General features: G+C 41.9%; 1 protein-coding gene across 1 annotated transcript in view; it reads left to right on the top strand.

Annotated features, from left to right (window-relative positions):
- LOC144688852 (uncharacterized) overlaps positions 1 to 16,576 on the top strand; it is a 582,637-nt gene that overhangs the window by 439,268 nt on the left and 126,793 nt on the right. The window contains exons 28-32 of the mRNA XM_078555848.1: positions 2,546 to 2,605; positions 10,025 to 10,081; positions 10,705 to 10,776; positions 14,086 to 14,215; positions 15,469 to 15,641. Of these exons, the coding sequence (XP_078411974.1) occupies positions 2,546 to 2,605; positions 10,025 to 10,081; positions 10,705 to 10,776; positions 14,086 to 14,215; positions 15,469 to 15,641 (492 nt within the window). The remainder of the gene's footprint in view (positions 1 to 2,545; positions 2,606 to 10,024; positions 10,082 to 10,704; positions 10,777 to 14,085; positions 14,216 to 15,468; positions 15,642 to 16,576) is intronic.

Below are 16,576 nucleotides of genomic sequence, written 5' to 3'. Positions count from 1 at the left end.
GATAAGATAAATAGGAAATATTCACTAGTCCATCACCTACATGCCTCCCTGTGATGTGACATCTCAATTTTTTTTTCCAAACGCAGGCTCTGACTATCCACAGGCAGCAGCAGCAGTGAGCCTCTATCTCCAAACTCTCACCGCTTTTATGGCCTCCCTCTCTGAACTCTTGCCACTTTTATGGCCTCCCTCTCTGAACTCTCTCCGCTTCAAAATCACCTAAATGTGATGATTTATGCTGCAGTATTTTACCTGCTCTTTCGTAGCTGATCCTAAAGGCTATTCATTACATGTGAACATGCAAATTAGAGGTTAAAGCATGCATGCGGTGGGGGGAAGAGGTGTTTATTGTTCTTTCCAGCAGAATTTCTGGATGTTATTTGGGGGGTAAGTTAGATATGCTAGAGTAAAAAAAAATTTAAGATGTACACAAAATTCCAGTAGAGGCCAGGGCTAGTGGAAGAGGTGTCCATCCACAAACTGGTGGATGTACATGAATAACGGAGAGCTGAGGCCAAAACCTGATCTGCCATAATTTCTGTCATTTGTGCCACAATTGCATCTGATTTAGGCTTGTAGAAAGGAGGTAAGTTACCCATCTGACTTTTCAAACCAAGGACTTCAGAAGCTTTGACTGTCTACTAATATGTTTGAACCATCTGACCTCACCGACACGATCAGGAAAATCTGTTTTGGGTATGCTGGTAAGAAAGGATTCTGTAAATTGCCTTTCCGGTTTCAGGCAGGGAAATTTTTTCTTCTCACCTTAATATGTTGGAGCCATTACTATGGTGTTCGCAATGCTCATTACCATATATGCCGTCATTTTCATATCATCTGTTTCTCAGATCTTGTACTTGCTGTATCAATGCATGTTTTCTATATTGTAATCCCCCTGGGATTTGAGATTTATCCACTTCCATACAAACATAGGAATTAGGAGCAGATATAGGCCACTTGGCCTCTCAAGCCTGCTCTGCCATTCAGGAAGATCATGGCTGGTCTGATTTTAACCTCCTGCCCACCCCCAATAACTTTTCACCCCTTTGTTTATAAAGAATCTGTCAACCTCTGCCTTAAAAATATTCAAAGACTCTACTCCATTGTATTTTGAGGAAGGGAGTTCCAAAGACTCACTACACTCTAAGAGAAATAAAATTCTCCTCACCTCTGTCTTAAATGGGCGACCCCTTATTTTTAAACTATGGCCCCTAGTTCTAGATTCTCTCACAAGAGGAAACGCCCTCTCCACATCCACCCTGTCAAGGCCCCTCAGGATCTTACAGGTTTCAATCATGTTGCCTTTTACTCTTCTAAACTCCAGTGGATACAAACCTAGCCCGTCCAACCTTTCCTTATAAGACAACCCAGCCATTCCTAGTATAAGCCTAGTAAACCTTCTCTGAACTGCTTAACGCATTTACATTTTTCCTTAAATAAGACAGCCAATACTGTGTGCAGTACTCCAGGGCCAGGATCGTACATTGGTCGGGCGGGCTCGGCAGGAGCAGGCGGGGATGGTCGCGGAGCCAAACCACCACCCGCGATCAGCTCCGCACCGCGATTTCAGGCGGGCAGGCCAATTAAGGCCCGCCCAGCATGGATCGCAAGCGGTAGCGCTACCTGTGCGGGTTGAGGGGTGGGAGGGAGAGTCAGGCCCAGCGCTCTTTCGCGCACGGAGGTGCCTCAGGGAGATTGAAGCGCTTTTTAAAAAAATTATTAAACGCATTAAAAATTTAATGAAACCCGTCCCCTCACATGTAACTGTGTGCCACATGAGATGGGACATGTTTTTAATGTCAAAAAAATGTTTTCAATTAATTTGTAATAGCTTTAGGAAACCTCATCCCACCTGTGGATGAGGTTTCCTAAAAAATGTAAAGGCTGCTTGGCCTTTTCACCTGCCCGCCAACCGGGCAGCGCAATTTTGAAGTTAATTAGTTCGTGGATGGCCTTAATAGGCCTTTCAATTGTCAGCGGGTGCGTAGCTGTCTCCGGCACACACCTGCCGAACAAAATATCACGCGTCGTGTTACGTTCTGGCATGTCAGGCGCGCGCCCGCATGCCAAATCTAAAATTCGGCCCCAGATGTGGTCTCACCAGTGCCCGGTATAAATGATCCCTAACCTCTCTACTTTTCTATTCAATTCCCCTCACAATAAATGAGCACATTCTATTAGCTTTCCTGGGGAAGAATTTTCCGGTCGGCGTGTGGGTGTGGGCCCGACATGCTGACGCATAAAATGATGAGCAATTTAGCAACCGTACCTTAGGCCCCTTTATCCAAGTCATTTATATAAATTGTAAAATGTTGAGGCCCCAGCACTTTCAATGAGTGTTTAGTGTGGAAAACAATAATGATAATTCTATAGTGGCTTTAATGTAGTCATAGGAATGAATTCCATAGGGTCTAGACACTGAAGGAATGGCAGCCTATGGTGGGGTAAAGGCAATTGGGGATGCACAAGAGGCCAGAATTGGAGGACTGCAGAGTCCTTGGCGAGCTGCATGATGTTTAAATTGTCACTTTTTTCTTCATTCTAGAATAACAGTGAATTCCAGTTAAGTTCAGATGAAATGCCCGGACAAGGGACTCCATTGGAGGTGAGATCAGGCCTTTGTTTTGCAGTTCAGCTCTTCTTGCTCCCCAGTCTGTTGAGTTTGTTTTCTTCTGAATTTTGTGATCATTTTATTGTGCTCTCTCTGTAAGAGAAACTGAAAAAAAAGATGCTGTTTTATCCATGTGTGTGTGACCTGTCCACTTCGTATTTCAACTAGGTTTGTTGGAAAAACCCTGTCATAAATAACATTTAAGGATGAAGTGGGCAGAAATTCATCTAAGCCCATTTATATAAAGTGACTGGAAAATAAATTTGAGTGTGGTGTAAAGCCAGCTGTGGATTTGCTATGTGCCTGCTTTTCACAACTGACAAAGACCAACTTCATCCTGTATCTATTTGTTTGTAGGTCACAGCATCCAGTTTGCTTCTGCGCAATGATTCAGATTGTTGAAAAACTAATGATCAAAGTGCAATTCAGAAATTAACTCCAAAGGAAAGCAGAAAGGCAGGTTAAATGCGAAGCACAACACTTTAATCCTCATTGTACTGCAAGACTACGGAAAGGCTCTATTCAGTGGAGAGCGGTTAGTTCTCCTCAGTGTCTTAGCCCGTAATTACAAACAACAATTTATAGGACAACCAAAATGAGATGATAAACTCTGGGTATCTGAAATTTCCACCTACCCTGAAGGTCAATCTCCTAATCAACCGACATCGCTGAAATAGATAACTGGTCATAATCACATTGCGGCTCATGGGATCCTGCTGTGTATATATTGGTTGCCATATTTCCTACATTATAACAATGACAATGATTCAAAAAGTACTTCATTGGCTGTAAAGTGTTTTGGGATGTCCTGAGGCTGTGAAAACATTTACTTCTTCAACTGAAGAACTGAATTGAAGCCTTGAATTTCCTGTGTTGGTGGGGAGGACAGAAATCAGCATTTGGAGCTGTGTTGTAGGGCTGGAAACTGGGGCCAGGTCCCAGATCTGCTGAGTACCTGGCCAGGATTTTCCCGCCCCGCCAGTGGCAGGGATAGTCACGGGCGGGACTGAGAGCGGCCAGAACTCTGCTGGCTTTTAGTGGGAATTTTCGGTCCCAGCCAGAAAATCCCGCCCTCAGCTCCAAAAGTGCTGTGGCAGCAAGTTCCAGGGTGGGTGCAAGATGCATCTGTCCTTCCTGTGATAGAGGTGTGTAAATTATGAAACACGCACATGACTAGAATTTTAATTGAGCAAACCAGTTGGAAGCTTAAAAGATCCACCTGGGTGGATCTGGGATGCCCTGCAGAATGGCCTAGCACCACCTTACGAATTGAGGTAGAATGTTTTGCGCTCCCTAACTTTACTGTCAGGACAAGACAGACAGTAAATGTCCCAGAGAATTTCAGACCCTAATGGTGATATTGCTGATGCCAAAGCCAGTCCAAGGAGATTAAGAAGCAGGTCCCCCACCTATATCGGCAGTCCTTACCTCTCCTGGTGGGGCTGGTGGCTGCTCAAAACCTTGGGTGCACCTGATGGCCCTCCTGGCTGCATAGCCCGCCCACTGTCTTAATTGGACAGGCTCCCAGAGGCAGCCTCTTAAGTGACCGCCTCCTCAAAAATCTCCATGATCCCGCCACGGCCACCTCTGGAATTCATCCTGACATTAGGATCGGGACCCTGGAACTAAAATTCATCCCAGTATATCCGCAGCCCATTTTACACCATACTCATTTTTTTTCTTTTCCGCTGACTTGAAAACAAAATGGACTCAAACCGCCTTCTTTCAAATGTCACTTCTGACAGGAATTTTCCAACGGATGTAATTTAAATGTTACGTAGTCAGGGCGCAGGTAGGAAATGCAGCAGCCAAAGGGCCCTGCAAACAGCAAAGTGCTGATGACTACATAATCTCTTTTTGTGGTTTTGGTTGAGAGTTAAATATTGGGTCTGGACAATGATCTTCAGGGAAGGTTGAGGATCTAGACTCCCTAGAGTTTGATTGTCTCGTTTTGGTTGTGGCATCTCCATGTTTGTACATTTTGGCAACTCGAAATTGATGCACAGCAACTTCAAAAAATATTAAAATAAATATAGCATTTTAATGACTTGCCTTCCAACATTTTGCTGGTAGATTATGAATGCTCAGAATTTTTCTACCCACCTGAAAGTACAAACCTCTGTGGAAGTTGTATTCATGCTGTGGAAAATGCGTAGCAAAATGTCTCTTCCCTGTACATGTACACATGCTCCGGCAGAATTTTGTACATGTGAATTAGGATTGAGGCATGGATTAGTAATATGTTAATCTCAATAATTGATACATCATAAAAAGAGAAAGTGAAGGGTGAGGGCTGGAAAGGTGAGAACAGACTAAAAAGGCAAGTGAATAAACAAGGAATGGAATAATTGGCACAGAACTTCTGTTGCCCCGGGTGGTCATACCCAGGAACTACCCCAGAAGATACGCTGAGGAGCTGCCCAGGAGGTTCCCCAACAAGGACTGCACAGGAATTACCCAGGAAGTTCAAACTTCTAATAGGCAATTACCCCTGTACCTGGAACCATCTGATCTTAAATCGGAGATATCAGATGGTTCAGACTCTCTTAGCAGGATAGTTACCCAGGAAAGGTTAGAAGGATTAAAACCAGTTCTAACTCCTGGGTAACTATACTACTGATCCCCAACTCCCCACTGGATCCCCAAATACCCACCCCCCCGCCCAGCCCCCCCGACCACCCACACCCCTCGACTATCCGCCTGACTCTCCCACCCCCACCCTCCCAAACCCCCAACTCACCCCCACCATCTGACCACCTGACTACCCCCCCGACTCCCTGACAACCTCCCAGGCTATCCCCCGACACCCCTGACTAACCCCATCCCCCAGACTACATTTCCCACCTCATGACTAACAATCCACCCCACCGGCCACCCACTGACCACCTGCCTACCCTGCTGACCACTTGACCACCCCCTTCCCCTGACCACTCAAAGCCCTCCACCCCGACCATCTGATCCTGCCCAGTCCCAGCAGCCTGACCGCCCCCTCCCCCAAATGCCCAACCACCCTAACCCCTCACTCACTTACCTTACACACTTACCTTCTCCCTCACTTCTCAGAGTGGCTGGAACCTTTACACTTACCTACTTTGTGGCAGCTAGCACTGTAAAAATGGTGTGTAGCTTCCCTGCTGCCCTGCGCTGGAGAGACTCCAGAGCTGCTGCACTGCACATTTCTCAGCAGGCCCAGGTCGGAAGTCTGGGCGGGAAATGTGCAGCTTCTGAAATGGGTGAGTTAAAAGGACTGGAGTGCTAATCCAACATTGATTGTCATTCCACGGAAGCTCTGGCCCATTATATTGGCTCTGAAGCAATAAAACGTTTAAGGATTTTTGGACGCGAGGAACGGAAGGAGAAATAGGTTGAAATTTCAAACATTATTTCAGAACTTTAAAGAAGCATTGCCTTCATGACAAAGTGCTGAACAAGATGGGCCCACAAGGTCACTTGAGTGACGAGCACAGGCAATGGAGCCAATTGCCCTAAAGTGCCAAGGCTCAGTTAAGGAGGGGGTTTGCTGTTGTTTGTTGTGCCCTGCAAAAGCTGCGCATAATACCCCAGTCAGCTAGTAGCTGTAAGGAAGATAGAAATTGGGTCCACAAAGAAAGACGAACAAAAGCAAAATATTGTAGATGCTGGAAATCTGAAATGAAATCAAAAAGTACTAGAAATATCAGCAGATCTGACAGCATCTGTGGAGAGTGAAACAGAGGTAATGTTTTAGATTGATGACCTTTCATCAAAACTTGTTCGGCTACAATAGCTAGAAATGGAATTATTCAGCTACAGGACAAGGCAGACTTTCACAGCAGCTCATACATTCAGTTAAGATGTGTTACTCAGGACACTGAACAGCTCAGTCAGAAAACGTTTCCAAATGTAATTATATAAGTTTCTGAACCTTGACTTATCTTCTTATGACCAGTAATTCCATACAGTGGTTCCTAATCCCACCCTTTGCCTCTGTTGTTTTCTCAGATTGAATCTGAAAGTGTGCATCCTCAGTGTCCCGTCTGACCTTGAGTTAGGTTTCCATCCATTAACAAATCCACACATTTTTACCTTCCCCCTACCCTGCCTCTGCAGATCGGTTATAGCCCAGGCTCTCTGCTCTTTTGCTTCTGGTTTGCTGTGTACCTCTCTCCTTCTGACCCACTATTGCCTTCAGCTATCATGGGGACCTGCATTGGGAATTCCCCCAGTAAACCTTCCCTTTGTCACACCACAGTCCCTTGCTCAAACTCATCTCCCAACTCTTCTTTGCTGTCCAATACCAGTTGAAGTGTTTGCTGAAGGTATTTAATCAGTGTGAGCAATTGCCTCTGTTTATGTCACCCATGGCCCAGTTGGATCAGACTTCCAGTGGCAGCTCTATTTGTCCATTGGCGGGACCAAGCCTGAAGATAAACTGAAAGCGTCCCTTCGAAAATGATGCAAAGTATGCGTGCAGCCAAATCCATGAGTACATAGCGCAGATGATTGCCAATCCTTGCTGTTTTAATTATTTATTCAGATGATTTTCACGCAATTGGGCTCTGGCTTAATTCCAGCTAAGTACACAGGTCACATTGTCAATGGATTGAAGAAAACGCCATTAATATCATAAATCATCAATAATAAATTATATCTTCAAGAACATTTCAAAGCACTTCACATTAGAAATGCAATGGCTGTTATATAAGAAAAAGTAGCATCCATTTTACACAGATCAAGCTTCCTAAAACAACAGTGATGTGACTGGCCAGGATCTTTGTTTTGGGTGAAGATGGTTGTGTTCTTTTATCTTTTAACATCCGCTTGAAACATCGGAGCATGCAGTCCTTCAGTTCAATGTCTCATCAGTAGAAAAGCACCTCTGACAGTGCAGCACTCATTCAGTACAGTACTGAAATAGGGTCTAAACCCCCAAAGTTCTGCCTCAAAGGCAAAAGTGCGACTGAGACAGTCAGACTCCCAAACTTTTAACCATATGTGAAAACGTTCTGCGTGGTTATAGAGGGTTTCACATGTGCATGGAGCGCCTGAAGAAAACACAACTGCTGGGCTATGGGGAAAGGGCAGGGGAGTGGGACTAGTGTAGTTAGGTGAACCCACAGCTCTCCTCTTGTACGCCTATCTCTTAAGTTCAGCCTGAACCTGTCTGGGTGGAAAAAATAGTCAATGGTCACAAGTCTTTTCAATAATTTATTGTAACATTGATAAACTTACACATGTCAGTATGTTGCTCCACTGTTAAGTTAAATCAGCACTTACAAATTAACTTACAAATGCCCTGTTCCGTTTTTTAAGTTAAGACATATAATCACAAGCACCATCCCCGTAACTTCTAAACGGCACTCTCACTGTTAACCCTTGGATTGCTGCTTCTGAAAAGTTGCGGCTTCAGTTCCTGCTGTTTCTTTAGCTTAGTTGTCCCACTTTCAATTCCCTTATTAAACTTATTTTCTGGGACCTCTATACAGTGCAGCGCTGCCACTGCCATCAGCTGCTAGCTTTTCTCTTGACTGCTTCAGCTGTTCCTGTTACCGGCTGCTACCACTACTGCTCTTACTACTTAAACACATGTTACTTTAAAAAACCCAAAGATTGCCACTAAAATCCCTCCCCAAATCCGTGTCTTCTTATTGTAACAATTTCGTGAATAGTCCATTAATTTGTGAAGGTAGTTTTGATGGGGAAGATCCTGGCTATGATATCTGGTAGCTTTCACTTTAATCAATAAATTCTCTGGGATTAGCATCTGTAAGAAATGTGGGGGCATATTCAGACATGGTGACTTCAAACCTGTGGGTATTATTTACAGTTCTATAGATTGTAGACACATACCCATTGTGTGGTTTGATGGCTTTGTTAACTGCCTCTTGACTAATGAAAAAGCCACTCAGTGTGTGTATGTCAGGCTTTCAATGCCTCGTGGAATGCTGGGAGGCATAGTTTGGCCAATTTTTGAAAATTGTCCATCACCAATAGCCTTCATTTTTTACAGCAGCCTTTTTTTTTGCTTTTAAATCTTGGGTTCTTTTCAGTTGAATGCCTTCTTGCTGAAAGACACTAGCTGATTTGCTATTGAAGAGAGCCAGCATGGATGTGAAGGGCCACATGGCCTCCTTCTCTGCTCTAACCACTCTATGATTCCATACGAATAGTAACCGCTGAGACTATGGCACAATTCAGAAGGCGAGTTTTATGATACTCTGCTTGTATCTCAAGAAATACTTAGGATAAGTTGATAATAGATAGAAAACAAGAATGGGCTTGTAGTTTACATTTTCCAATGTCAAAAATGAATCAAATATAACATTTTATTCTTTTATTTAAAGACAGCAAAATTCAGTTACAAAGATCAATCCAAATTTACTGAAGGAACTGTGTTTAATCAGCAAGTACTCTGGCTTCATCCTCCCTCTCTTTTTCCTTGTTTTCAGGTCTCTCCATGGCTTCACCTCTCCCTATTTCTGTAATCTCCTCCAGCCCTACAATCCTCTGAGATATCTGTGTTCCTCTTGAGCATCTCCAATTTTAATCACTCCATCATTGGTGGCTCTGGAATTCCTTCCCTAAACCTCTCTGCCACTTTTAAAATGCTCCTTAAAACCTAACTCTTTTTAAGCAAGCTTTTGGTCAATGCCCTAATAGCCTCTTATGTGGTTCAGCGTCAAATTCTGCTTGATAACCCTCCTATGAAGGAGGTGCCTTGTGATGTTTTGCCACTTTAAAGGCACTATATAAATGTAGGTTGTTATTGTTGTTCCCTTACCTTCCTGCATTGCAGTAAGAAAATAAATTCCTCACAATTTTTCTTCTGGAGTCCAGTGCTACAGCACAATTATTTATTATTCTAAATTCGCTTTACATCTGGTATGACCTGTGTAGTATAACGGCCTGGCACAGAAAAAGGTTACATGGGACTGAGCACAGTCTGTCCACACAGTGATGTAAGAGAACACATGATCCATACCTAGGAGTCAGTGTAGTGTTGGACAGAGCCGTGTGTAGAAGCAAGCATGGAGACAGATCCTAGCTTGAACCTTTACTGTACCTATATATATAGTTTCTAATAGTTAATAAATACTTACTGTTAAACTACCTAAGACTATGAATACCTTAATAAGACCTACCACACTACATCCAACATCTTACAACAACTAACTCAGGCCACTGTCACATGAAATTGGAAGGGAGATTCACAGGAAGCCTCATAGCTAGTTTATTTTCAAGGGACAAAAAAAATCCAGTGTTCATGTACAAAGACGTAAGAAATTGTGACCAAACAAACACACTCTAAAGTGATTACACGCATGGTAGAATGAGTTTTGTGAGTATGAAACATATCCCATGAGTTCGAAGGAAAGCACAGCACTACTGCTCTTATTAATGCTGATTGCTGAAGTTGTTATTTTTTTGCTTTAGGTATCTTCAAAGTATAAGCACCTGAGCAGCCTCTGCAGTGCAATGTTTCACCACATGGTAAGCTCAGATTCTGATAGTTACTCCGTGAGAAGTTAGTTAACTGCAGTTCAGAACCTGTAGGAAAATAAAGCATGAATTGTGTCTTATTTGTAGCTGTAAGCTCAATCCAATGATGTTGGGTATCATGTGTATTGAACAGGGTCAGTTTAAGCCGAGGATGCCAGTCAGGGTTTTCTCTGTATCCCATGGATGCCCGTTTTCTACTGTCTTGCTGAACTATAACCCAATGTAACACTACAAATGGAGATATTATCTGAGAAGAAACAAATGGCAGGTCTAAGCCTACCTTAGCTGGAATGGGAATCAAACCTGCACTGTTGGCATTATTCTGAACCACATGCTAGCCATATATATCTCTAGCCATATAACCATATAGAATATATATATATGTGTATGTATGTATATATATACACATACACACACATAGACAGTAAAATTTACTGCCCAGTGTATTGGGAATGTCTCTCGCTGATGCATTTGAATGCGAAGCTTAAGATGGGTCAGAACAAAAATGAACACTCAAATTCTTTTATAAGCTCTGCTGAAGCAATCGTTGAGGATGAAACATTGCATTGAAATGATCACAATTAATTTGATATTGTGTTTCCATCCTCTTGTAGGAAGAGGAGGCTTCACCTAACAGATACAGAGACCTAAAGAATTCTTTAACTCACTTGCGATCTCAGCTGCAGGTAAAAAAATGTTGAACTTCAGTAAATGCGCATTTCACCTTTTGGAACACGAATTTGCTTTGCACTCCTTAAAGGAAAAATGAATAGAATTACTTTTCTAACCATAATGAATTTCTCCAAACACAGTTACGTGAAAATAAACATGCAGACCCTTGCCAGAACTTCCCTTTTGTTGTTGGGGTTATGAAAGTGCTAAAGAAATCCTGTAGCTCAGATTTTCCTCCGTTGCAGAATTGGAGCATTTCTTCTCTATGTTGGGGCAAACTCCTGCCACAGGGAAGCATCTCTGGCCCCATTTGGTTTCTATAGCCTCAGATACTTTTACATAGTTTTGCCACATCCAATAGATAAGGGGAGACAAATTGACTAAGGCACTTTTTCCTTCCAGAGCCAGCTGAAGCAGAGCCTGGGGATCCCAGCAGTTGAAATGAGTCCGAGATCATGAAGTTAGTTGGGGTCGGTTGTGTATTCATGTGATAATATAGCACTTCCAGCGGCCTCTATGCAGCCAATTAGAGAAACTAGTGTTTAAATCTTTCAAGTTTGGCACAGCTGAAGCAGAGCCTGGGGATCCCAGCAGTTGAAATGAGTCCGAGATCATGAAGTTAGTTGGGGTCAGTTGTGTATTCATGTGATAATATAGCATTTCCAGCGGCCTCTATGCAGCCAATTAGAGAAACTAGTGTTTAAATCTTTCAAGTTTGGCTCTGTGGTCTGTAATCAATCACTCTCAGTGCACAAGCATTCTGAATTTTACAATGTAGTATTGTTCTTGCACAAGCATTCACACTGGGTGACATGCATCTTTCTAAATGATTTGCCTATCTTATCAGTTCTGCATTACTTTTCCAGTTGTGCTGTTTCCAGTAGCTATAGATCAGGTTAATCTGCATTATCCCAGTGTTGGAGAGTTGTTCTCTAGAGCTGGAACTCCACCAGTAAAATTTCTAAAACGTGTTTGGTGGAAAACAATTTTTAATTTAGCATCAGTTATTTCTCTACATGGTAGTGCATTAAAATGGAAATACTGCACCCTCTTGTCACCAGCTGGACCTCGATTCAATAATGATGTCTATTCAGGGTCGTGCATTTCTGCCATGGGTCTTCATGTGACTGAACAGGCCAATTTTCAACCCGGCCGATGGAGCAGGATGTCCCGCGAGGTAGTGGGATCCGGAGGGCAGGATTTGCTTCTTTTTCCTTTCTTCCCTGCTGTCAGTCTGCCTCATCATTAAGACGTTGGGACTCAAAGCGTGACCTAGCTTGGTGGACAAGTTGTCATCATTCTGAGCAATTAGGAGCAAGCTCCTCCCAATCATTAATGTCAATGCTGCCCCACTTCAAGGAGAGCTGACATTGCTGAACACCATGAATGAAGAGGTCTTCCTGCATCTAGCTTTGCAATGGTGATAGTAATAGACAACACAATGCATGGCTTACTTCTATCATTTGAATATTAGTACAACACAGTCATATTAGGTGCATTACTGGCAAAAAAATATATAGAAGTGGAGGGGGATACCACAAATCACATTCCTGATGCATTTTACCGATCCTACCTGATTCAGTTCAGCTGAAAAACTGAGGAAGGAAGATGGACTACAAGCCAAGGTTATGCAAGCTGTCCTCATAATTTAACCCTTTAAACCCTGATATAATTCTGGTGACTTTGCAGTGTACCCCTTCAAAGGTCGGTATACCTTACCTGAGGTACAGTGCCTGGAATTGAACACAGTACTCCCAATGTGGTCTGATCAAAGCTCAGTACAACTGAAGCATCACCCCCTCATTCTTATATTCTATCGCTCTTAGGATAAAGCCCAATATTCAGCTTGCCTTTCTGATTGTTTTTTTGTATCTCTGCACTAGTGATTTGCTTACCAGGAAATGAAAATCTCTTTGCTCTTTTACAGTTCTTTCTCGACATTTTGAAAATATTTCAATTTGTCTTTCTTGGATCCAAAGTGAATGACCTCGCACTTATCCACACTGAACTCCCTTGCTGCAGTTTTGCCCATTTGTTTAGTCTGCTTATGCCCCTTTGTGACTTTCACCTTACACCCACACAACGTACTGCAGCTCCTATTTTGGTGTCAACTCCAAATCTCAATGTACATTCTCTTTGTCCCATTTCCCTATCTCCCATCTCCCATCTCCCAACTAATTACCAGCCCAGATCACAAGGTTACAATCCCACTTTTGCTAATAATCTCTAGTGTTAAACCTTGTAGAAAGTGAGTGATTAGGGTCTGGAATGTACTGCCTGAGAGCGTGGTGAAAGCAGATTCAATCGTAACTTTCAAAAGAGAATTGGACAGTTACCTGAAGAAAAAAGAATTGTAGGGCTACGGAGAAAAGGGGATGGACTGGGATGAGGTGAACTGCTCTTGTAGAGAGCCAGCATGGACATAACAGGCCAAATGGCCTCCTCCTGTGTTGTCGCCATTCCATGATTCTATGCTTTTTAAATTAGCAAGAACTTGCATTTTGGAATGTTTTACCACAAATTAAAGTAAAATTAATTGTGTAATTGATGAGAATGATGGACATGATCAGAAAACCCCCTCCAAGGTCACATCATCCTGACTTAGACATATATTGCATTCCTTCATTATCACTAGGCCAAAATCCTGGAATTCCCAATTCACAGCACTATGGGACCATGTGGACTGCAGCTGTTAAAAGTGAAGGCTCAATACCACCATTCAAGAGCAGCTGGGGGGATAGACCTTGTTAGTGATGTCCACATTCCAATGACTTGTTAAAACAATCTATTTGGCAGCTGAAACTGGTTAAAAAATAATAATTTGTGCTATGTGGTTGGCTGCTGCTACCAGATTGATATCTATAGGAAGCTGAAGCAACCGTCCTGGTGTTGCTTTTTGTGTGACCCTCATTCTGGATTAGTAGCTTTCCTGATCTGTGTTTGAGTGAATCAAATAATGGTGATTGTTTGAGTCAAGAAGTACAAACTCAATTTTTTTTTGTGCAGACAGGTTTAATCTGCCACCTTCAGATATAAAGAGGGTAATTTTCATCTCCAATACTTGCACAGTAACTAAGAGTGGATTAACTGCCTGATTTCCATTTTCAATGGAAATAAATATTGGGCAGGTTCTGTAATGGACCAGTGATCTACTCTCATGGTTTACTGCCCAAAGGTGAAGGAGTAAAGTACCTTTAATGTGTGACAGGAATATTAATTACTTAGATAAATGCTCATTTTTAAAAGCTTTTTTTCAAGTCAAGTATAGATGCCATCTTTTTGAAGGTTTCTGCTCCAACTTCAAATATTTTGTTTCCAATCAGAATGGAGACATTTTGTTTCGAGAAGAGTTATTGCAGAACAAGTGGACAGCTGTGTTGGATTCAGCTCGGAACAAGAACACTCAGACTCCCTCCATTGGACAGTGTGTTCAGGAGGCCATGATCATTGCAAGTAGGGCGTTGTGTACAATATTACATCCTTCGGCCAACCTTGCTTGTCGCCTATTCAATGATTGCCGTGTGGTCAATGACTCAACTGTTTGATAAGATTGTGTTTTACAGTAAAACAATGGTTGGCCCTTTAACTGTTGTGGATCAGTAAACTCATTTCACATCTTGCCAACAATGTATTAAGCGAGCTTACCGTTTTGTTCAGATAGCTTAAGCATTTGTTTCATCTTTCAATATTACAAACTGTACCACTTAAACCATTTTCACAGTTTCTTTATTATGAAAGCAATTTTAAAAAAATGTTAAGCAACAAATCTTCCAGCGTGTCTAACATTTTCCCCATATCTGTGTTGCGTGTTTTTTGCACCAAATTGTCTCTTGGGTCACCAGTCTCTTCAATGATCCTTGCATCCCCTACTGTCAAGATTCCCTTCATTTCCCAAATATATAGTTATGCAATAGCATGACCCGGGAATCATGACTATGAAACTTCTTTTGGGTGCCACCTGGATACCACAGTTTCACACAAGCGCTCGCATGTGTTTCTACCTTCCAAAATATGAACATTCTAGTGAGACAAGTTTATTTGCAAACCAATAACCTGTTCTTTTTGTATGTAATGTATGGCAGTTTTATAAAATTATTGAGCATGTCATACTGTTCCTGTTAGTGGCCTGTGTACTTCACTGACTAACCTTTGAGACTAGTTGTGTGAAACATAGGAAGAGAGTTCTCTTCATCTGTGTTTGATGTCCACTCTCTGCAGGTCAAGCTGAGTCTTTACTGGACAAAAAAATTGAAGACTTGACCTCTGAACTATCCCCAGCTCTCTCAGTTGCCAAGTAAACCTGCTGCTCTGCCTTGCTAGATATAAACTCCTGATATCTGCCTCCCACATTTCTCCTGGTCTCTCATTCCAGATTAGTATGTTTGAATGTTTATGAGCATATCTTAACCAACCCTCATTGTCTGAAGTTGATGTGGTATGCAAGAGAAATGGTTTGGCTGAATCGAATTTGCATTCCTAGAGTACATATGTCCCATAGATTTAATTTCTCATAAGTTAAATTTAACTTAACAACAATATTTTATATAATTAATTCAGACTTCTTCTGAAGTCTTTTGATCAAGAAAATCTGAAAATGTGACAATTTCTTACCAATTTGGGGTGGGGATAAAATGAAATACATAATATGATCAAACTAACAAAAAAATTAATTAATCTCAGTGTGTCTTCTGTGTGCTTTTCAATAGAACTTGCTTCTGAAAGTGTCTGTGGTTACCCAAAGCTGTCCAAGGCTGTGAAGGAAGGGCGTATTATACCGCTGCTTGAAGCAAACTCTTTTATATTGGCAGACCTCGTGCAGGTTCTTAGGACTGGGGATGTGGAGAAGGTGAGGACCAACTCCCAAGGAATGCACATAAATGTAACTGAATAATTTGCTCTTAATGTGTCATTTTTAGTAAATATTTATAATATATTTTACATATTTTAAAGCTGTGCTGCATTCTTCATCGTGATGACTCTGGTTTTCATTTTAAATCATTTTCATTTTAAAATGGAAAGTGGAACTCTTATGCCCTGAGGATTGTACATTCCTTAGAGTCTGAGACTGATACAGATGAAAAAAGCTTTATTCCATGACTAAATGTGCTCTCTGAATCTGACCTGCGGGTCCATGAGGCTGAACTAGGTGAAGAAAAGTCCAGCACTAACATATTGCACCTTAATGTCCACAACATTTGCTAAACCGTTTTAAATGTATGAAATAAAATTCAACAAAAAGCTTACTTTCTCTGATCAATGTAAAATAAAGAATGTGAAATGGTATATAAGACATTTGTGTTCAAATTAGAATCTTTATTGCAGCTGTACTTCTTTAAGTGCAGTGTTTCTAATTATCCTTTCACCAAAGACTTTGAAAATTTCTCACTCTGGAAAAAGCTGTCCAAGTATAAAAACAGGCCTAGGCATATAAATATAAATTTTGTCAAAAGTTTAGCTGATGGTTTATGATCTTAGAATTTGAAAGTCTAATGGGGAAATGTTTACTCCCGAGTTGAAAAGACAGTTGGGCTTAATATTATTTGAAAAATAAATGCTCTGTTTCCTTGCCTTGTATAATTTCAGCATCTATCATCCAGGGAAAATGTTTCCTAACTACCAGTCTTCTTCCATGTTAAAGTCCTTGTTTAGAATTCAAGTTTCATAGCAACATTATAACAACTCTTTCACTGAGTCTAAGTTTGGCGGTGACATGTCCATTGGAGTTAGACAGAGCCCGGGATTTTCCGGCCCCCTTGTGGGTGGGACCCGCCGCGGGCGAGGTGGTGCCCCGGCCAGCAGCCCATTGACTTGCGG

The sequence above is a fragment of the Cetorhinus maximus genome, chromosome 1 (assembly GCF_964194155.1).
Source record: "Cetorhinus maximus chromosome 1, sCetMax3.hap1.1, whole genome shotgun sequence".
NCBI lineage: Eukaryota > Metazoa > Chordata > Chondrichthyes > Lamniformes > Cetorhinidae > Cetorhinus > Cetorhinus maximus.
Note: the sequence above shows the minus strand (reverse complement) of the source record. Positions and strands in the feature narration are given on the sequence as shown.